Source organism: Eulemur rufifrons, chromosome 15, assembly GCF_041146395.1.
Source record: "Eulemur rufifrons isolate Redbay chromosome 15, OSU_ERuf_1, whole genome shotgun sequence".
Classification (NCBI taxonomy): Eukaryota; Metazoa; Chordata; class Mammalia; order Primates; family Lemuridae; genus Eulemur; species Eulemur rufifrons.
This window is the reverse complement of record NC_090997.1, coordinates 16,017,155-16,040,419: the sequence shown is the minus strand read 5'-3', so window position 1 is coordinate 16,040,419 and position 23,265 is coordinate 16,017,155. Positions and strand designations below refer to the sequence as shown.

General features: G+C 34.8%; 1 protein-coding gene across 2 annotated transcripts in view; it reads right to left on the bottom strand.

Moving 5' to 3' along the window:
• CD2AP (CD2 associated protein) overlaps positions 1 to 23,265 on the bottom strand; it is a 122,892-nt gene that overhangs the window by 48,724 nt on the left and 50,903 nt on the right. For both annotated transcript variants that reach the window (XM_069487576.1, XM_069487577.1), the window contains exons 4-5: positions 13,415 to 13,515; positions 9,041 to 9,161 (exon numbers count right to left, since the gene is read on the bottom strand). In XM_069487576.1, coding sequence (XP_069343677.1) covers positions 9,041 to 9,161; positions 13,415 to 13,515 — 222 coding nt within the window. The remainder of the gene's footprint in view (positions 1 to 9,040; positions 9,162 to 13,414; positions 13,516 to 23,265) is intronic.

The following is a 23,265-nucleotide window of genomic DNA, read 5'->3' as shown; positions in this document are numbered from 1 at the left end:
GATACACAGTTTTGTAACACATTTATAATTCAATTTTATTAAGAGAAAGTTTACATACAATTAAGTGAACCCATTTTAAATGAACATTTCAATAATTTTAACAAATGGAACCATAACAATCAAAATACAGAATTCTGCCACGCCCAAAACGATACTTGTACACCATCCCAGTCAATCCTTTCTCTCCCAAGCTTCCAGAGATTTCTGATCTTCATTCTGTCATTATAAATTTGCCCTTTGTCAAATTAATTTAATCATATACTGCATAAGTCTTTTATGCCTACTTCTTTTGCTACACAGAATACATGAGATTAATCCATGTTGCTCCATGTATACATATTTCATGCCTTCTTATTGCTGATTAGTATTCCACTACAGAAACACTACTATGTATACACCACTAAAAATGTCAGTTAGCTCCAGGTTTTTCATAGATGAACTTTATCAAATTTTGAAAGTTCCCTTCTGTTACTATTATGCAGAATTTTCATCGTAAGTACTGAATATGTAAATTCTCTTTCTGTATCTATTGGTTTTCCACTGGTAAACTGTTAATATGGTGGATTGATTACACAGACATTTTAAACCAACACTGCATGTGTACGACAGACTCCACTAGTCATGACGTTATTAATCTTTATATATTTTGCTGAATTTTGGCATATCCAAAATATTTTAAGGATATCTGTGTTTATGTTCATGAGAGATAGTGGCCCATAATTCCTTCTTTTAAAATGGCTTCATGAAGTTTTGATATCAAGGTTACACAGAAATCTGAAAGAATCTGTATAAGATTAAATGCTTCACAAAATTCACTAGTTCCAAACGACCTAAGTAGGAAATTTTCCTTATGTGAAAATTTTTGATAATGAATTCAATTTCAATAGAACATGTATTTTTTCTATGTCTGCTTTGGTAAACAGTACTTTTCAAAGAATTTGTGCATCTCATCTAAACTGTCAACTTTATGAGCATATTTCCTTACTACTCTTCTAATGTCTGATCTGTGATATCTCTTCATTCATGTCTGATATCAGTAATTTGTATTTTTCTCCTTTTGCTTTGATCTGTCTCATTAAGGCTTTACCAATTTTTTTATCATTTGAAAAAACTCAACTTTTGAACTTGTTGAGATCAAATAATAAGAGCCCACTTTTCTGCTCTTATTATTTCTTCCTTCTAATTATTTCAGGTTTACTTTGCTCATCTTTTTCTAGTTTAAGATAAAAGCTTAGACTGATTTTCATCTTATCTGCTTTCCTAATATCAGCATTTAAAGCTATAAATTTCCGGCCAGGCGCGGTGACTCACGTTTGTAATCCTAGCACTCTGGGAGGCTGAGGCAGCAGGATCACTCAAGATCAGGAGTTCAAGACCAGCGTGAGCAAGAGCAAGATCCCATCTCTACTAAAAATAGAAAGAAATGATCTGGACAGCTAAAAATATATATAGAAAAAAATCAGCCAGGCACGGTGGCACATGCCTGTACTCCCAGCTACCTGGGAGGCTGAGGCAGAAGGATTGCCTGAACCCAGGAGTCTGAGGTTGTTGTGAGCTAGGCTGACGCCACAGCACTCTACCCTGGGCAATAGAGCGAGACTCTGTCTCAAAAGAAAAAAAAAAAAAACTAAACTAAACTATAAATTTCCCTGTACATGCTGCTCTACCTGTATTGCAAATTTTGATATGTTGTATTTACATGTTATTTATATCAAAATCTGTTCTAATTTCTCTTATGATTTCTTCTGTAATCCATAGGTTATTTACAAGTGTTGCTTAATTTCCAAATATATGAAGATTTGCCAAATATCTTTCTGTTTCTAAAATAAGTCCAGTGTGGTCACAAAACCTATACTGTTTGATTTTAATCCATTTAAATCTGATGAGATTTATCTGATGCCCCGCCATGGGGTTTATCTGGTGACTATTCCATGCACACTTTGAAAGAATGTATATTCCACTGCTGTCCAATGAAAATGTCAATTAGGTCCACTTAGTTAATAATGTTTTTCAAGTCAATTAAATATTAATTTTTTTGTCCACTAGTTCTATCAATTATTGAGAAATGCATGTTTATATCTATTTGTGGATTTATCTATTTCTTTCAGTTCTGATAGTTTGTCTCATGCACTTTAAAGTTCTTACTCAGTTATACATATTTAGAATTGCTAAAGAATTTTTATGAATTGACATCATTATGAAATGTCCCTTTTTAATTCTCTAGTAATATTTCTTTTCCTGAAATATGCTTTGATATTAATATAATAATTCGAGGTTTATTATGCATTGCACAAAATATCTTTGTCTACCCTTCTTTTAACCTGAGTTTCTGAAAGACAGCACATTAGACAGTCTGACAATCTTGATCTTTCAATTGGAGTTTTTAGGTCATTTACATTTAATGTAATTATTGATACAGATATGTTTAAATCCATTATCGTGCTATTTGTTTTCTGTTTTCTCACCTGAACTTTGTTACTTTTTTCTATTTTCTTGTCTTTTTGTAAGTATTTCTTAGCATTCCATTTGATTAGCAACTTATTAGCTATACCTCTGCTATAGTTTGAATGCATGTGTCCCTCCAAAAATTCACTATACCAGAACCTAAGACCCAATATGATAGTATTAAGAAGTGGGGCCTTCAAGGAGGTGATTAGGCCATAAGGGCTCTGAACTCATGGATGGATTATGCCCTAATAAGAGGTCTGGAGAGAGTGAGATCACTCCTTTTGCACTTCTGTCCCTTCTGCCGTGTGAGGGCAGGGTATTTATCCCCTCTAAAAGACACAAAAAGAAGGCACCATCTTGAAAGCAAAAACCAGGCCATCACCAGATGTCAAACCTGCTGGCACCTTGATGATGGGACTTTTCAGCCTCCCAAACCGTGAGAAATAAATTTCTATTGTTCATAAATTAACAAACTCAGGTATTCTCTTATAGCAGCACCAACCAAGACAACCTCAATGGTTTATTTTCTTAGAGGAGTTGCTCTAGGCTTTATAATACAATCATCCCTCTGTGACCATGGGGGATTCAGTTCTAGGACCCCCATGGATATCAAAATCTGTGAATGGCTAAGTCCCTGGTATAAAATGGCTTAGTATTTGCATATAATCTGCACACATCCTCCTGTATACTTTAAATCATCTCTAGATTACTTCTAATACCTAATGGAATATAAGTGCTACGTAAATAGTTGTTATACTGTATTGTTTAGAGAATGACAAGAAAAAAAATCCATACATGTTCAGTACAATTTTTTTCCTGATATTTTCAATCCATAGTAGGTTGTATCCACGAATGTAGAATTCACAGATACAAAGGACTGACTGTATGCATCTTTAAATCACCAAAATATACATTCAAATAAGATTATACCATTTCACATATAATGTAAGAGCCTTACAAGTGTACACTTTCATTTCACCTCTTTTGTGTTTGGAGTTACTGTTATCATATTTTACCTTTACCTTTATAAGTCCCAAAATATATTATTATTATTTTTGCCTTATATGGTCAATTATCCTTAAAGAAATTTTAAAACAAAAAATGGTTTTTCAACCTACTCAAATGTCTGCTAGTCTTTTCTCCATTGTGTAGATTCAGGTTTCCGTGTGGTATAATTTTTCTTTTATACAATGAACTTCCTTTAATACCTCTTTGTAGTGTAGGTCTACAGGCAATGAAGTCTTTCAGCTCTTACTGTCTAAAAACTTCTAAAATCTTACCTTTACTCTAAAGGCTATTATCACAGAAAATAGACTTACAAGGTTGACCAGTTTTCTTCTTTCAACACTTTAAATATGGCATTCCATTGTCTTCTTCTTACATAGGTTCTGAGGACACTATCTTGTAATTCATACTTTCTGAAGATAGTCTGTGGAATTCTTATCTTCATTCCTTTTTACTTGATGTGCCTTTTCTCCCCTACCTCCTTCTAAGATTTTCACTTTATTTCCTGTGTTCAGCACATAGTTATGATGTGTCAAGCTTTGTGTGTATGTTTATACTTTTTGCATTTATGGATTTTTAGCTTGCATCACATGTGGAAATTTTTTAGCATTATTTCTTCAAATATTTCTTTTGTCTACCCTCTCTCCCCTCTCCTCCTCAGACTTAAGCTACACCTGTCAGGCCATTTAAAATTACCCCAAGTTGCTGGAACTTTTTAAGTTTTTACAGTCTTTTTGGTCTTTGTACTTCATTTTGGACATATTCTACTGTCATATTTTCAAGTTCAATGATCTTTCCTTCTACATTGCCTAGTGTAGTATTAAGATTTCACAGGAAGAAATTAATTTCAGATATTGGATTTTACATCTCTAGTAGTTTCGTTTGCCCTTTTTTTACCCCTTCTCTGGGTAGGTATATATAGAGGGGTTTGTTTTTTTTTTTAATCTCATTATGTTCATATTCTCCATTACAACCGTGAGTATTTTTATTATAGCTATTTTAACATCCTTGTCTGCTAATTCCATCATTACTGAGTCTCTGTGTATCAACAAATTTTTCCTCCAGATTATGGGTCACATGTTCCTGCTTCTTTATATACCAATAACTATTTTTATTTGATGCTACTGAGTGCTAAATTTTCTTGTAATCCTTTAAAGAAATAAATCACCAGGGGTGATTTTGCCTTCCAAAGGACATGAGACATTTTTTGGTTATCACAACTGGGGAATGCTACTGACATCTACTGAGTAGAGATCAGGAATGTTTCTTAACATCTTCTGTGTACCAGATAGCCCCCTAAAACAAAGAATTAATCCAGCCCAAAACGTCATCAGTGACAAGGTTGAAAAAACTTGCTTTAAAGAGTACTGCATTTTTTTCTGGCAAACAAGTAAGTTACTTGCATTTTAGTGTGAAGTTCTTTTAGGGCAGGATTAGAGGAGCCTCCATTCTAAGGCTAATTTAGCCCCACTTCACCTTTCTGCTGAATTGCCCATTTGAATGTTTCAAAGAAAGATCAAAGAAGATAAGGGAATTAAAGAGTGGGAGATGAGGACTTTCTGCTATTTTATACAGAGATTGTCAGGAAAAGCCTCACTAATAAGGTGATTTCTGAGAGAATCCTGAATCAGACAGGAAGCCATCAGGATTGCTCAAAGAAGAGCATCCCAGACAAATGTCTACAGCAAGTACAAAGGCTATGAAATAGGAACCTTTCTGGTATCTTCAACAAACAGTAAGGAGATCAATGTAAACAAAGGGGAGAGTTTACAAACAAAGTAGAAGATGAGGTTAAGAGAGGTAGAGGCTATTGTAATTATACAGTAAAAGATAATGATAACTTATACCAGGAGCAAACAATGATGGTGGTATAAAGAAAACAGATTCTACATATATTTTTTAGTAGGTGACAAAAATCAGTTAAGGAATCAACTGTAGGATGTGAGATTAAAAAGAATAAAACATGAATCCAAGAATTTTGGCCTAAGTAAAAGAAGGATGGAGGTGCCCTTAACTCAGATGGAGAAGATGATGTGGAACAGATTTGGGAGCAGGAAAAAAGGCAGATCAATTTTGTCTATCTTAATTTTAAGATGCCTATTAGACATCTAATGAAGATTGTGAAATAGGCTTAATGTGGGGAAAAGATTTATAAAAGGGTGAAAAATACCAGTATATATACTCACTGGCTTTATAGAATCAGAAGAAACATTAAAAGCAAGTTCCTATTTAGAAAATAAGTGGAATCTGAACACTGACAAAAAGACACTCTAAATAAGAAGGGTTAAGTATATTTGACAAAATGAAAAAGGAGAGATTTCGTTACAAAAACTAAAACATAACACTTTCCTATATAGGCAGTGCTTTTCCTAAGATTGATACTAAAAGAAATTTATCTTAAAGTTTTATATAGAAACCACTGAATAACAGAATAGATTATGAATTCACCACATTCCTATAGAAAACATAACAGTGGCTTTCTGAAAACTTTTATTCTACAGTTCTTCAAAGAAAACTGAGGACATAAAAACAAATTATCCATGAAAGCTGAGGTAATATTGTCCATCTATTATTTAGAGTCAGAATTATCTTCTTAGCAGTAATAGCTAGAGTTTAACTGGTCAAACCAAGAACATCATTTATTTCAGAGGAGAGGAAGGAGGAAGTAGGGAAACGGGTGGGGAGTAAGACAAGGAGAAGAACTCTATTATATTTTAAAAAGTGTTGAGGAGAAACTATGTAAAATAGTGAAATATGGTAGATATGGCATTCCAATACTGTAAGCAAAAAATAACATTTTATAATGTGAAGTCTACTATAATTTTTGTAACAGCTACTAAAAACATTATTTGACTGACTGAAAAGACATCAAAACACCAGTTACAGACAGAGGCTGTTATACTTCATTAGGACATAGGAATAGTAGACATCACCTCTTTAATCGTAAGATCAAACACAAGTAAAAACTTAAAAGAACTATGTACTTTAATCACTAAAAATTTAGTCACTTTTTATAAAACACTCACTTCCTGGCACTCACATCAATATACAGAAACTTTCTGCCTAAAAATTAGAGTTACAGAAGGAAAAAAAAGAATTATAGTGTACTTCAACCACTGACTTTCCACCCCATAATCACAAAGTTCCACATTTAGAATACATTGTTATTATAAAAGGGTTAAGCAAAGAAGGAAGCACTTTTCTAACAGATATAATTCTGCATAATTACTAAAATTCAAATAGGGATGAACAGCAAAAGAAAATGCTTCAAATATTTATAATCATAAAATAATGAACTAAATCAAAATTTAAATTAGATCTCTTGTGCTGGTGGTACATATGGACTTAAAATTCTGTAGGCATTTTAAGAGCTTAATTTTCCATGGCATCATAAAGACCAATTCACTATAAGCTTTAATTTATTAATACACCAAATTTTAATGTTAAAAATAAGTATCAAAAGATCCAATACCTGTGAACCGTAAGAAACACGAACGTGCATCAGAAGTAAATCAGGAAACAGTCTGCTAAGTAATAAATGTATCACCAAATTTAAGCCAGATGTTTTTGGTACTTATGTTTGTTCTCTAATGGTTTTCATATATCCTTGAACATAAGTTCTGACTTCAAAATTGATAACACATATTTTCAAATAAATGTAACATAAAATAGCAGAAGTATATCTATTTGATATGATTCCTTCTATATTTATTCCTATCTCAATGATTTTTCTTTCAATGGAATCGGCATTAAAAAAAATTGAATTCAACATCCTCCAACCCCATCCCATTTCAACTTCCAGTAATGAAAATTATTCTGCTTAACGCAACTTTACCGTATCACTACTCAGTACGGTTAACCCTACATAAAAAGCATGAGAATTGAAAGAAAGAAAGGAGTAAAGCAACAAGAATGAGGTAATATAATAGGAGAATAATATCTACTATCCTTCAAAATTTGCCAGGCACTGTACCAAGTTCACTACATATACTATCTGAAAAATGGCAGCATGTTTTATGTGAGATAGCCAATTCTATCTCCATAAAAGAGACACCAGGGTATACACATACATAATGAGTGTGATGCACACCAGCTAGGGGATGGACACGCTTGAAGCTCTGATTGGGGGGTGGGGGGACAAGGGCAATATTCGTAACCTAAACTTTTGTGCCCCCATAATATGCTGAAATAAAAAAAATTTATAAAAAAAAAAAAAAAGATCTGGAAAAAAAAAGAAACACTAGAGCAAGCAGCTGATCAAAGAGAAGACAAGCTTTAAAGGGTTCTGTTAATTGTTCAGTTGTTTAATTCATATTTAGAGTAGTAGAGCCTTTTCTAGAATCTTAAAAAAGTTCACTGCTAAGTTAAAGAGAAAAGATATAGAACACCTAAAAAATGGGAGATAATAGGAATGGTTAGTCATACTAAATAGCCATGAAGTTCATATTCTTTTCATTAGTTTCTAGCACCTGTAGAAAGCTAATAAGAATACATTTGAGGTCCTTTGAAATGCTGAGCCTTAAAAAAGGGATTCTTAAAAGGTGATCTGGGATAGTATATATAGTAGATTATAATATTGTTCACAAATGTTTGGTGCCTTTCCTTGTAAGAAAATTATATATTCCCATCCTGCTATACTTAGGCATGGCCATGACTACCAATACAATGTTAGTGGAAATGATATGTGTCAATTTTGTACAAAAGCTTGAAAAACCATGCTCCTTTTTCCCTACCTCTTAAAGGATTCAAGCACATGTCAAAAAGGGGCCCCTATCAGCCTTAGTTCCTAAGCGATTACGACATTCTGTTGTAAGTCACTATTTCAGGTTGTTTTAACTGGGACATATTCTATCCAACAAAGTATGCTACATTTTGTTTAACAAAGGAGGAAAAATACAAATACAGCTGTCAATCTGTATCCATAGGTTCAGCATCTATGGATTAAACCAACCAAGGAATGGAAATATTCAAGAAAAAGAATTGTGTCTATACTTAATATGTATTGACTTTTTCTCTTGTATTCTCTAAACAATATAGTATAACAACTATTTGCACAGTATTTACATTGTATTAAGTATTACAAATAATCTAGAGATGATTGCACGTGTACAGGAGCATATGCATAAGTAATATTCAAATACTACCATTTTATATGAGGGACTCAAGCAGTTGTGGATTTTTATATCCACAGGAGGTCCTGGAACCAATCCCCCATGGATACCATAGGATGACAAGATATGTTTTTGTGTGTGCCTGCATAAAGGTCACTAGAAGGATAACAAGAAAGTACAAATGCTTTCTTACAGAGGCAGAGGAGACAACCAGATGGAGGGAGACAAGTATTCTAATGCACATTTTTTCATATACTTTGATTTTTGAACCATGAGAATGTATAATTTATTCAAAAGAAACTCAAGTATATAAAAAGGAACTATGAACCCCATGATGATTTGCTTTTGTAAAGAAGATTAACTGAAGCTGACTGAAAGTTCAAAAATGAGAACAGAGTTTTTAAAAATATAAAATAAACACTACGATCATAGGCAAAATTTATTTAAATCTATTCAAATTTTCTAAAATAGTCTACCTGAATCCTCCTGGGCTTCATGAGTTTCACCATCATCTGTTACCTCTAATTCTTTCACAAAATTTGAAGGAAACAATCCCAACTTGTTGTTCAGGGTTCCGCTCCACCAACCTTCTTCTACCTGAAAGAGTTCACAACTCGAAAATAAAAATTTCTTTTAAGGGAAAATCTTCATCCTCTGGGAAAATTAAGCTACAGTATGGAATGAGCACAAAGTCAGCAATGCAAAACAATCCCTTTAAAACCTAAGAAAACAGGATAAGGAAAAATGTATTTTAATGCATTAAATCTAAGTGGATTAATTATATATGGGATTAATTAATAATACCATGTATCAACAGCACTTTGCAACATTTACAATGAGAATTTGTAATCAATCACAATCTATGAAATAAACACTTTTCTTGAAGATATCAGAGAATACATAACTCTCTTCTGGAATGTCACCATAAGCCTTGGTTTGTAAATATGACATACGTTTTTAAATTATTTGGAAATTTTTGATTTGGAAAAAGTTTTGATGACTATAAGAATATAACCTCCTAAATGGCACAGAGAATCACTAAACCTTTACTTGAACAGTGATTCTTAACCAAAATATGAAAAAGAATTTCTTACTTTTAAAAATCCATATATTGGATTCTACTAAACACCACCCTCCAAACAGAAATATCCTCATATATCAAACTCTTCAAAGAAATTTATTTATTTATTTATTTATTTATTTTTTGGAGACAGAGTCTTGCTGTTTTGCCCTGGCTAGAGTGCCGTGACTTCAGCCTAGGTCACAGCAACCTCAGACTCCTGGGCTCATGCAAACCTCCTGCCTCAGCCTCCCAAGTAGCTGGGACTACAGGCATGCGCCACCATGCCCAGCTAATTTTTTCTACATATATTTTTAGTTGTCCAGATAATTTCATTCTATTTTTTTTTTTTAGTAGAGACGGGTCTCGCTCTTGCTCAGGCTGGTCTCGAACTCCTGACCCCGAGCAATCCTCCCACCTCGGCCTCCCAGAGTGCTAGGATTACAGGCGTGAGCCACCGCGCCCGGCCTTCACAAAAATATTTATACTAATAAAAAGGTTACTCAATTTCCATGAAGTTACTTAACAAAGTATTCAATAAATTGTTTGAAAATGTATAGCTTCTGCCAAAGATGCTAAGGGATTTTAATGGGTAAAAACAATTTTTTAAAGAGTAAACTATTTACTACTAAAATTTACTTAGCAGTATATAAGCAATATCACAGCTAAAAAAAAAAATCTTTTTCCTGTTTAAAATATTTTTTAATGTTTTCCATCTTATCAGAATTGCAAAACAAATTTTTAATAAGTTATTCATCTAACAGGGACTCACTATATATCAGGTATGGTGTTAACTACTAGGGAAAGGTTCAAAATTGCGTATGTGAAATCCATGTTCTTGAACAATCTAAAGAAACAATCTAAAGAAAAAAACAGCAGATAGTTATAATACAATTTATATTAATAAGAAGTGCTCCAACAAAAGTATAAACAAAATGCTGTAGGAGCACAAAGGGCTTGAAAGAATCAAAAAATACTCTCCTAAGAAGAAATGACCAAAAAAAAAAAAAAGGCACTTGATATTAAAAGCTGAATAAGAGTTTTCCAGATAAAAAGTATGTGAAAAATAAATGATATAGGACAAGTGCAGTGGCTTATGCCTATAATCCTAGCACTTTTGGAAGCCAAGGCAGGAGGATCACTTGAGGCCAGGAATTTGAGACCAGCCTGGGCAACAAGTAATACCCCATCTTCTACAAAAAATAAAATCCCTTTATTAAAAGGATTTGTTCTGTAAAATTTGGATTCAGTCAAAAGGCCTCACTCAAGGATCCAGAAGGCCACATGTGGCCCCAAGGCCGCAAGTTCCCCACCCCATACAAAGTGGCTAGAATTTTTAGCACAATTGAGGCACCAAAGATTGAGATTGATTCAAACCAAGTGTGATGAAGATATGTAGACCAAACTGAAACAGATACAACAAAGGGAGCTAAACATCAGCAGACTATAATCTATACCCAGAACCCTAATTGGCAGCAACTGGGTAGTTAGGGTTATTTAAGGAATTCTTAGGAAGCAGAGAAGTATAGTGGTAAAGATTCGAAAACAGACTGCATGGATTCATATTCACACTTCCCCATGTGTCAGGCATATGAACTTAGACAATGGTGGCTGCAACAAGATCTCTCATCCCACAGATGTGATCTTGACATTCCTCCCGCCAAGAAATAGTAATCTTTGTCCCCTACCCCTCTAATCTTGGTGGCTTATGACTGACTTGTAACCAATAGAATGTAGTGAAAGTGACACTATTATTCCCAAAGCTAGACAGTAAAAAGCAATGAAGCTAATACCATGTTCACTGAAATGCTTACACTTAGAACTGTGAACTGCCATGTAATAAAGATGACTACCCTAAGATCCCCTGAGGCTATATACTGGCTCTCCTAGTGGCAGTTATAATCCTCAAGGCTTCTGAGCACTAGACATGTGAGTGAAAGAGAACTCATGATTCCACCAGCCCCCAGCTTTGAATCTTTCCAGTGGAGGCCTCCCAGACATCATGGAACACAGACAAGCCATCCCTGCTGTGCCCTATCTGAATTCTTGACCCACACAATCCCTAAATATGATAAATAGCTGTTCTTTGCCACTAAGGTTAGGATGGCTTGGTTTGCAGCAACAGTAACTAGGACAACCAATCACTTATCTTTTGTGATTCAATCTCTTCATATGTAAAATGAGGGTAAAAATTTCTATCTTGTTAGGTTCTTCACAACTTTTTTAAAGGAAATAAATGTGAAACACTTAGTACAGTGCTTCAGATATAATATAAGTTCAAGAAATGTTAACTATTACTGTATTGCCACCAGGTAGAAATAAAATAGAATTGTCTTTTGTGTAAACACACTGGAAGTTTACATAAACATAAACATTAGTGAAATATTACAAGGTGTTACGACACAAAATCAATCCTTGCTACAATATATGACTTCAACACATATACTCTGAAAATGGGATCTTCAGCTGCCAAATAAAACTTGAATACTGTGTCAATGATAAAAGAAGAGATGTGAAAAGTTATTTTTAAAATATTTTAAAATCTCATTCTAAGATATTAAAATGTAGAAAAGTATTTTTGGTTAATTTTAAATGTGATAGTCTAAATAAGGCAAAGCTTTTAATTAAAAAGATTCTGCTTTGTAGTCCTTCACTATGTAAAATGTAAAATTCCTATTTCATGCTTTGGGCCTACAGTGAATTCAGAAAGGCTCATTTATATTCTTAGCTACTTAGATTACATTAATTTTTAGCTTTAAAAAGGTATTTTTATCCCTAAAGGCAGCACATATGAGACATAAATATTAGGTATATAGCAAGTATGAAAGTAATTCAAACTTAACGCTGTTAGAACTTTAAATTATTTTGAGCCAGGAGAGGAATGTTGCTATATGGCCTGAGTCATGTAGTGTACAGCTTCAACGTCTGCTTTTCTGATTATAGATTAAATCTCTTCCTCATTCTTGCCCTGTAAATGATTAAGAAAGGCCAAACAGAGCCAGAGGAAGACCCCTGGAGACCATTACCTGTCCTTATAGAATATTAAAGCAATCTTCCTTGGCATATAGGAAGCTGTAACCAATCAAATCCCTATAATGTATGTACTGACCTTGTATGACAAATGTTGCAACCCTGTTAAGCTTTGCTATTCTCTGCTTATAAGTGAAACCCTAACTTCTCCACTTTGGAATGCTAACCCACCCTTTTGGAGTCTGTGTGACTGTTCAAGCTTTGCACTTGAATAAACTCTATACTTAAGCCTATTTTCTGAATCTCATGATTTATGGTTGATATAAGGATGAGTAAAAAAAAAATCTAGGCCGGGCGTGGTGGCTCACGCCTGTAATCCTAGCACTCTGGGAGGCCGAGGCAGGTGGATTGCTCAAGGTCAGGAGTTCGAAACCAGCCTGAGCGAGACCCCGTCTCTACTAAAAATAGAAAGACATTATATGGACAACTAAAAATCTATATAGAAAAAATTAGCCGGGCATAGTGGCGCATGCCTGTAGTCCCAGCTACTCGGGAGGCTGAGGCAGTAGGATCGCTTAAGCCGAGGAGTCTGAGGTTGCTGTGAGCTAAGCTGACGCCACGGCACTCACTCTAGCCTTGGCAACAAAGTGAGACGCTGTCTCAACAAAAAAAAAAAAAAAAAAATCTATACCTTAAAATTTTATTTTAAAAAAGTGGCAAAAATTCTCACAAAAAATTCAATATTCTTACAAAGCATTTTTCTAAAACCCAGAGCATCAATTACAATTTCTGCTTTATCTCAAACACATGTTTATCTTACCTCTTCATTAATATCAATAATATCTCCCACTTTCAGCTCCAGTTCATCCTCATTTTGTGGAATGTATTCAAAAAGAACTTTACACTGACGCTTCTTGGTCTCTAAAAGAAGTAGTAAGAAATTAGGTTAAGAAAGATCACTTTAAAAAGCATGTTTATTTACGTACCATGTTTATAGTTATAGAACCTAAGTGAATAAATAAAAACAGAACATATGAGCATTCTATTTTTTTTTTTAAAGTGAAAGCGAGATTTATTAAAAAACTGTAGAAAGTTAGAAAGTCTACTCCACAGACAAAGTAGAAGCTGGCCCTCCCTGCAGAACAGAACTGGTTGAGCATTCTAAACAGCCAACCACAATCAGTCTGGACTGATTTTTGAACATGCCTTCACACTATAAGGTATTCATCCACAAACAAATTCAACTACAAATAAGATACAAGGTTTCAGGCAATGGAATATACTTATTTATATATCTGATCCCACCAATTAAAAAAAAGCAAAATATCCACTGCCAATTTTGACATCAGAAAAACAAACAATAAAAAACACTTTGGGCACAAAAGTTTATTACCATAGACAAGTTCTCTAGGTCAGTGATTTTCAAACTACTTCTTAAAGTCTAGGAATACTATGTAAAATGCACTACTTTTGAGGTAAAGAGGCAAAATGTACAAATCTAAATGTATTTTATCTTTTTTAATAATTCTTATTTCCAGACAGATAAAAATCAAACTCACATAGGTAAACATAAAAATAATTTCACTTTAGTTTTTTAAACAAGCTTCATTTACTCAGAAGCAATGATTTATAACCACCCAGGTTTGTGTTCTCAACCTTTTTCAAGCTCTAAGAATTAAGAACTCAGACTCATTCCCATCTTTACAATCAATTATTAAGCAGCTGTGGGTAGATAACCAGGTACAGCTGATTAAAGGATTACTTCTTGCTATTCACTGTGTTCCTCAGATCGACAGAAACAGTATCACCTGTAGCTTGTTAGAAATGCAGTATGTCAGACTCTATCCCAGACCTACTTTTTACGGAATGAATAACAAGTCCCCTCAAAATTCATGTATTGAAACCCTAACTCCCAATGTTTACTTGACCACAGGGCCTTTGGGGAGATAAATAAGGTTAAAGGAGGTCATAAGGGTAGGGCCCTAATCAGAAAGGCCTAGTATCCTTATAAAAGAGAAAGTCAGATAAGACTACTACTCTTATAAAAGAGGAAGAGACATCAGTTCATCACTGCCCTCCCCAACCCTCCAACAAATAGGAGAAAACATGTCGGGCAGAGAGAGCCCTATGGCTTAATCACTTCCCCAAAAGGTTCCACTTTTTAAATAACACCATAGGGCCTGGCGCAGTGGCTCATGCCTGTAATCCTAGCACTCTGGGAGGCCAAGGCGGGTGGACTGTTTGAGCTCAAGAGTTCGAGACCAGCCTGAGCAAGAGCGAGACCCCTGTCTCTATTAAAAATATAAAGAAATTATCTGGCCAACTAAAAATATATATAGAAAAAATGAGCCGGGCATGGTGGCGCATGCTGTAGTCCCAGCTACTCGGGAGGCAGAGGCAGAAGGATTGCTTGAGCCCAGGAGTTTGAGGTTGCTGTGAGCTAGGCTGACGCCACGGCACTCTCTTTAGCCCGGGCAACAGAGTGAGACTGTCAAAAAAAAAAAAAAAAAAAAAAACCCACACCATAGTGGGGATTAAGTTTCAACATGAATTTTGGAAAAGACCATCATCAAAACCATAGCAGTAGCCATTAAATTTTTTAATGAATTAATAAACAAACATGTAGGTCTAACCATGTAGCATCAGTGCCAACCAGTATCATCCCAAGAGTGTCTGCATTCCATCAAGAGCCTACCACCAACAATCCTCATAATATTTTTCTTAATAATTTAAATACACAGTTAAAGAATAGAAATTGAAAAAGAAACATGCACATTAAACAATTAATAAAACTTGAACACATAATGAAATGGTAAAATATTTTGTATAAACTACAAATATTCCAAAAATTATTAGAAAGGACAGGTTTGAACTGGAGCAGGTGTGGAAGCCTTCAACAAAGAAATGATAACACAGTTACACAATGAAAGATGAACAAGATACAAGAAGGTAGGATAGATGTGGCAGACACTCTAGATCAAGGAAATAGTTATATCAACAAAATAGGATTTAGTAATACAAGGATTCTAAGGAGAGATGACAGCAAAGGAGAATCCTAAGAAGTCTAGACAGGCAGAATTTCACTGCATAAAATCATGACCATAAGCACTTCCAAATAAACTTTTTATAAAGAAAGACACCAAGCTACTATAGAAATATTACATTGGATTGGAAGTCAGAAGACTTGGATTCTAGTACAGTTGTCATTTTCTAGTTATTTCACCTAAATTCTCTAGGAATCAATTTCCTGTGCCATAAAATAAAAAAGCTGAACGAGATAACCACGACATTTACCTCAGCTCTGACATTCTGTGGATCTATAAAATTGTTTATCAAGACAAAAAATAAATATAACTAAGCTCCTAAAACCAAAAAATAATAATAATTACACACAACCGACAGCATGGAGGCACACAACAGATATGAAAATCAAGTCAATAGAAAAATTAAGATTCTCCAAATAAGAAACAGTTACACCAGGCTGGGCGCAGCAGCTCACGCCTGTAATCCTAGCACTCTGGGAGGATGACCCGCAGGAGGATTGCTTGAGGTCAGGAGTTCAAGACCAGCCTCCGCAAGAGCAAGATCTGACTCTACTAAAAATAGAAAAAATTAACCAGGCAACTAAAATTAGAAACAAAAAATTAGCCAGGCGTTGTGGCAAGTGCCTGTAGTCCCAGCTACTTGGGAGGCTGAAGCAGGAGGATTGCTTCAGCCCAGGAGTTTGAGGTTGCTGTGGGCTATGCTGACACCACAGCACTCTAGCCTGGGCAACAGAGTAAGACTATGTCTAAAAAAAAAAAAAACAAAACCCCAGTTACACCTCTAAGTTTTTCCCCTTCTTAAAGGACTTAATAATTTGTGTCTGGTTGTTTTATATTTTACAATAAAAGAAATGAAAGTAAATACTGACCATAATTTTTTAACTAACCTAGAGTTCACAGTAAATTTTTCAAATATCACCTTCATCAGGTTTTAAGGTAAATTTTTAAGTTAATAATTTAAAGTAGTTTTATGCATACTGCAGGAAAACTTCTCATCTCTTACACTGCAGAAAAATAGAGTCCCTACATACTTTTGCAAGCTGGTGCCGTGACCTTGAGAAAATACATTCATTTATGTGTTCTTTGCAGTTAGAGCTTCATAGACAAGGGGAAAATGATCAATATTATTGAAAACAAAAATCTATTTTGCTCAGTGTGCTCTTAAAAGAAAAATCCTTTCTATCTTTCTGATAATTTAGACTTTTAGAAAACTGTGTTCTGCTTCTTTTTCAAGAGTATCAGTATCTTTTAAAATAGGACTTAAGGTAAATAGAGTATACATTAACCCCAGGCATATCAATTAAGTTTGAGCAACCTCCTTATATTTCAACCAAGAACTTAATTTTTTCCTTTCACACTAAGCATGAATTTTTCAAAGTAGTCAGCAGAATTATATGCAAAGGAATTTTTAATTTTTCCGAAGAGTCATACTGGATAAAAAACATCCAAACAGCTATTTCCACAGAATGTGAGTGATTTATTTAAAAAAGGAAAAAAGTTCATATTTCAATAGGGTTCATTCATAAGCTGAGGTGACTTCCGAAGTTGAATTCATCCAAAAATTTAATTGGCAGAACAATTGAGGGGAATTTCAAGATTTTTTTACAGTTCAAATTGCACATAAAGTATCTACCCATAAATACTGGTCAATAAATGTTCATTTCTGCCGGGCGCGGTGGCTCACGCCTGTAATCCTAGCTCTCTGGGAGGCCGAGGTGGGCAGATCGTTTGAGCTCAGGAGTTCGAGACCAGCCTGAGCAAGAGCGAGACCCCATCTCTACTAAAAATAGAAAGAAATTATATGGACAGCTAAAAATATATACAGAAAAAATTAGCCGGGCATGGTGGCGCATGCCTGTAGTCCCAGCTACTCGGGAGGCTGAGACAGGAGGATCGCTTGAGCCCAGGAGTTTGAGGTTGCTGTGAGCTAGGCTGACGCCACGGCACTCACTCTAGCCCGGGCAACAGAGTGAGACTCTGTCTCAAAAAAAAATAAAATAAAATAAATGTTCATTTCTACAAAGTATCAGAACATGTGCTAAATACAAAAGAAAAAAACAGGTAGAACAAAGTTGTCAATTAAAGGATGCATGAAATTATGTCGATTTGTAAAAAACTATAACTAGTATTTTCGTATCACAAGTAACCTCCATATGTTTTTTTCAGATCCACAAAGCAGTTAATGGTTAAAAAAAAAAAAAAAAAAAAAAGAAGAAGTATCTTTTTAAAATCAATATTATATATGGCTGGGAGAGGTGGCTCATGCCTGTAATCCTAGCACTCTGCAAGGCCAAGGCGGGTGGATCATTTGAGCTCAGGAGTTCGAAACCAGCCTGAGCAAGAGCGAGACCCTGTCTCTACTAAAAAATAAAAACAAATTAGCTGGATAACTAAAAATATATAGAAAAAATTAGCTGGACATGATGGCGCATGCCTGTAGTCCCAGCTACTTGGGAGGCTGAGGCAGAAGGATCGCTTGAGCCCAGGAGCTTGAGGTTGCTGTGAGCTAGGCTGACGCCACGGCATTCTAGCCAGGGTGACAGAGTGGGACTCTGCCTCAAAAAAAAATAAAATAAAATAAAAATAAAAAATAAATCAATATTATATAAGTAAAGCTATTAACAAGGAAGAGGATAGAGGAGGTGCTGCAAAGGAAGGTAAACATTTCATGTCTGTTATGTACCAGCACTATTCTAAGTCCTTCACAAACACCTCTCATACAAAGCATAAAAACTATCTCATTACAAACGAGAAAGAAGAAACTAAGAAGTTAAATAATCTGTCCAAAATTATAGAGCTAAAATGAAGCAAATCTAAAATTATACCCATTTCTGGTATATTATAATCACTTTAAAGCTTTTTATCTTTCCACTATAGCATGCTACTCCTTTACAGATTAAAATTGCTTTAACATAGCTCAGGCACTCTAGTCACCCTAGATCCTTATTCTCCCAAAATACCCTTGCTTATTTCTGTGGGTCTGCCAAAGGTTGCAGTTCTACCTGGAATGCTATCCCCAATCTTCATGTGAATTATATGCCTTGCTTGACAACCCCAGTATAGAACTGCCCCTTCATCTAAATCATCACTGCCTATTATATATGTCTGCAATACAATTCTGAATAATAAACACTATTATAATAATTACAAGCATTTATCAAGCACTTATAATTACTTAGCATGTTAATACCTCTAATATCCTATGAGATAATTATTACTATCATCCCTACTTGATGTTCACCCCTGAGTTCTGAATCATGATCCATTCCCAGCTTTATGTGGCAGATTTAATTGCCTACAAATACTGTTTCTTATGATCATGGAATCTACAGATACTAAGGTATTCAACACCTAAGAGTCCAAAAATTTTGTAAAACTTTTTTAAAGTTCTATATTTTTAAAAACAAAACCAAATCGTATGGAATTTCATGCCCATAAGGTGTGAACTTGCCTTATTCTTTCTCTACTAGAATAGAAAATCCTTAATCTTCAAATGTAGATCATCAAGAATGGTTAAGTATTTCATGTCTGAAAAACGGGTTTAAGTATTCAGATCAAACAGAGCTCTTAAATTATGGAACCACTTCTACCTGAAAAATTGTCTTTAATCTTTCCATCAAATCCTAAAATAAGAGCATATCCTACTCAGAAGCTGGGAGGTAGAATGCTATAATTTCAGAGATAGCAGCAAAAGAATTTCTGATCCACTTTTGGGTTCCATGTGGCTCTGGAAGGTATATCCTTCAGGTTATATTGAAGTATTTAAATTTATTTAGCTAGTCAAAAATTTTATCAATTTCTTTCACCATTTAGCAAAGAAAATCATCAAATGTTACGAAGCATAGTGATTCTGCCATTTCCTATATGGTTGAATCTCTAAAAACTTTTTTCTCATCCTCAGCAGTAAAAATATCATACTCCTTAGGCCATTAAATGAAGCTATTCAAGATACCAGGTATACTGCTGATATTCCACTTGATTAAGACCCTTAAAATCTTGGAAAATCTTATTATCACTTTTTAAGTTACCTGCAATATACTTTCAAATGACTCAGTTTTTAAAAAGTTATTTATAAATGTACATAAAGATAAGGTCAATGCAACAAAATGTTAACAGCAAACTTAGGTGAAGGATATACACCATGTTCATTGCACAATTATTCCTTTAACTTTTCTAGAGATTTAAAATTTTTCAAAATAAAACAGAAAGTTTGAGCAGCCTGCCCCATTCATTTGAGAGGCTGCACTGGGGAGGAGTCATTTGAATGAGTCTTCTTCCCCTCAGGAGTCAGAATATTCGCAGAGCCTGAACTACTTACTTACTACGCCCATTTTTAAAAAGGTATGCTGCAAAGATACATAGTTGGTGCCCATAATTTGAAAGTATTTAGAATTTTACTATTTTCTTTAGCACCAAGTCAAAATCAGACAGCATACTATTTGCTACCAAATTTTGGGAGGAATAAAGAAATGTGTAGATTAGCATTCTGTCAACTAATTTTTTATGTGCAATGTCATTCCTTTTGGTACACATACTAGTGATCTGTAATATCAGTACCAATCTCAATGTATTTTTTACATTCGAAACAATTATGAACTAGATGAAAAATCACTTCCTCTAGAGCATGAGTTTCCACTAATAAGGAAAACAAAGTTAGCTAAGTCTTCCCACATGTATATTCAGAGTAGATTTCATCTGGCATCAATTTCTTCCAAATGTAAAGTAAATATCTATTAGTATTCCACTCTGAATGTCAATTAGAGATATGATGTTGACAAATGCCAATTCTTTACTCTGTAAGCACGATACTTTATAAAGGTGTCAGAAATAAAGGGACTTATATCCATTTTTGCCTTGATAAATGTAAATTCATTCTCTTCTCCAACTTTAGCAACTTATAGTAATCAACTCTTCCTGGAAAATACTATTCTGTGCTTGCTCTAGAAAATACTTGTTTGTTTTACCAGAGAAGTCACCATGGTCAGTAATACATAACAGCAAAAGTCTCAATGGCTTCATGACTACACATTGGGGACTAGAGAAAAACAGCTCACTAGCCCAATCCATTTTTCAGATTGCCAACCTCATACTACTTATCTGGACCTCTGCTTTTTAGCTGCTTTGACAAAAACACATACACAGATTCACTTTGTCTTGGCACACAAAGATTTAAATCGAACATACACACTGCAGGCCAGGCGCGGTGGGTCACGCCTGTAATCCTAGCGCTAGGGGAGGCCAAGGAGGGAGGATCGCTCGAGGTCAGGAGTTTGAAACCAGACTGAGCAAGAGCAAGACCCCATCTCTAATAAAAATAGAAAAAATTAGCTGGGTGTGGTGGTGCGTGCCTATAGTCCCAGCTATTCGGGAGGCTAAGGCAGGAGGATCGATCGCTTGAGCCCAGGAGTTGCAGGTTCTGTGAGCTAGGCTGGCGCCACAGCACTCTACTTAGGGCAACAGAGTGAGACTCTGTTTCAAAACAAAAAAAAACAACATACACACTGCAGTGTTTATACTGTCAGCCTTTACAATGGTTTAGGGGTTTAGTTTTGTTTTCTTAATATCATTGGTTAGTTGTATCTACTACTGTTTAACAATATAATGAACCATTTTTAAATAACTGTAACTAATAATTTTAAAAATCAGATTTAATAAATATATAATATATAAATGATAAAACAGGAAAGCAAACACAACCTGCTTCCTATTTTAATGTTAGCTGACATCAAATGACCAATTTAGTCCTTGTAGCACATGTACTTAAAAACAAGTTACGGAGGATCCTTAAGGAAAAAAGCCTAAGCCTCCTGGCACCAACTATAATGGTTTTTCCCCTCTTACACGAAAAAGAATTATGCCCAGTGTTCTTAGGAAAAATAAAATTTACTGTGTCCTTTCCTATTACAAAATAAAATGAATAAAATATTCAGAACTTTGAACCTCTTTGTCTAGTCTCTACTTAAGAAGAAACTTGTCCCTTTATAAACTCCAAAGAGTGGAAGAAAGTTGTAATGGGCTGGGCGCGGTGGCTCATGCCTGTAATCCTAGCATTCTGGGAGGCGGGGAGGCTCATTTGAGCTCGGCAGTTCGAGACCAGCCTGAGCAAGAGCGAGACCCCGTTTCTACTAAAAAAAAAAAAAAAAAAAAATAGAAAGAAATTAGCTGGACAACTAAAAATATATAGAAAAAATTAACCGGGCATGGTGGCACATGCCTGTAGTCCCAACTACTCGGGAGGCTGAGGCAGAAGGATCGCTTGAGCCCAGGAGTTTGAGGTTGCTGTGAGCTAGGCTGACGCCATGGCACTCTAATCCGGGCAACAGAGTGAGACTCTGTCTCAAAAAAAAAAAAAAGAAAAGAAAGTTGTAAATGGATTTTACTATGGGCAGAGGTCATGAACCCTCCCATGGGCCTAAAAATTCTTCCCATACACAGAAATCCTATATAAAGATTCAGCTGTAGGATGCAGACCTCTATTATTTGTCCCACAATCTCCAAGCAGTTTCAGAGCCCAGGATCATGAGAACTGCTGAAACTATCCACCTTTGGACAGTTAAGCTGAAAGCAGTATGAGTAATATCCAAAAATTGTTTGGACATTGCATTTTCTGGGGAAGAAACAAATAAAATCCTTTAATTGGTCTATCTTGATGTCATGAAGTCTGTTTTCATTTTTACAAAAATCAGTTTTCATTTTATGAAAATAATCAAAGGATGATATAACCCAAAAAGTGAGCTTTTCCCAAACTTGACAGACAGTGGCATAACAAGTAACAGGTAGAGATATAAGAGGACTCTATAAAAATCATTAATATCCTTATATTTACAATTTGGAAAATACATGTAAACAAAATTTCTTTATTGCAGACTACTTGGTACTATGGGGATTTACAGACCATAATTTCAAAAACACTAATCTAAGGTAAATGTGGTTAAATACTCACTCACTACTTATTAAACCAAATTGATCACAGTAAGTATGCAATCTCTCAAGAGACTTTGGGTTTTACTATGTTAAAACACTTGCTATTTTTGCCTCATAAAAACTGTACTTCTTTGTACATGTTTAACATTTTGTACTTTTTGAATAAGTTTTTTTCCCCCAAGACTGTAAGTTGAGAGCAACGTTACCTGTCTTTTTTATTAACCACTTTCTCCCTAGCAGCAAAATACAATTCAAGAGAGTTTAAATGATCTTTCTGAGATCGTAAGACTGACTCAAACCCATATCTGATTTCAAATATAATGCTCTCCCTTTCTGCCAAGTTGTTCTCCTAAGGTATTTACACAATACCAAATCCTTAAAGGGCAGTCTGTTGAGCCAACCATCGTGAAAATAGAATGTTTATGTTTAAATGTCTAACAACTAAAGAAAAAGCACCATCAAAATTCTCACATCTATGCTGCTAAGAATCAGCAGACATTTCAGCATCTCATTAAATAGATTATATTCAAATACAGTTAAAATAAAGTTTAATCATTCAACAGAGTCTGTAAGATGACTAAGAAAACAATGTCTTATATTTTAATTTAAAATTCCTATAGATGGCTGCCAGCTACCCATGTTGGATTATCAGTATGCTATTGACTACATATGACTAAAAATTAAGACTGACTACATAAGCCAA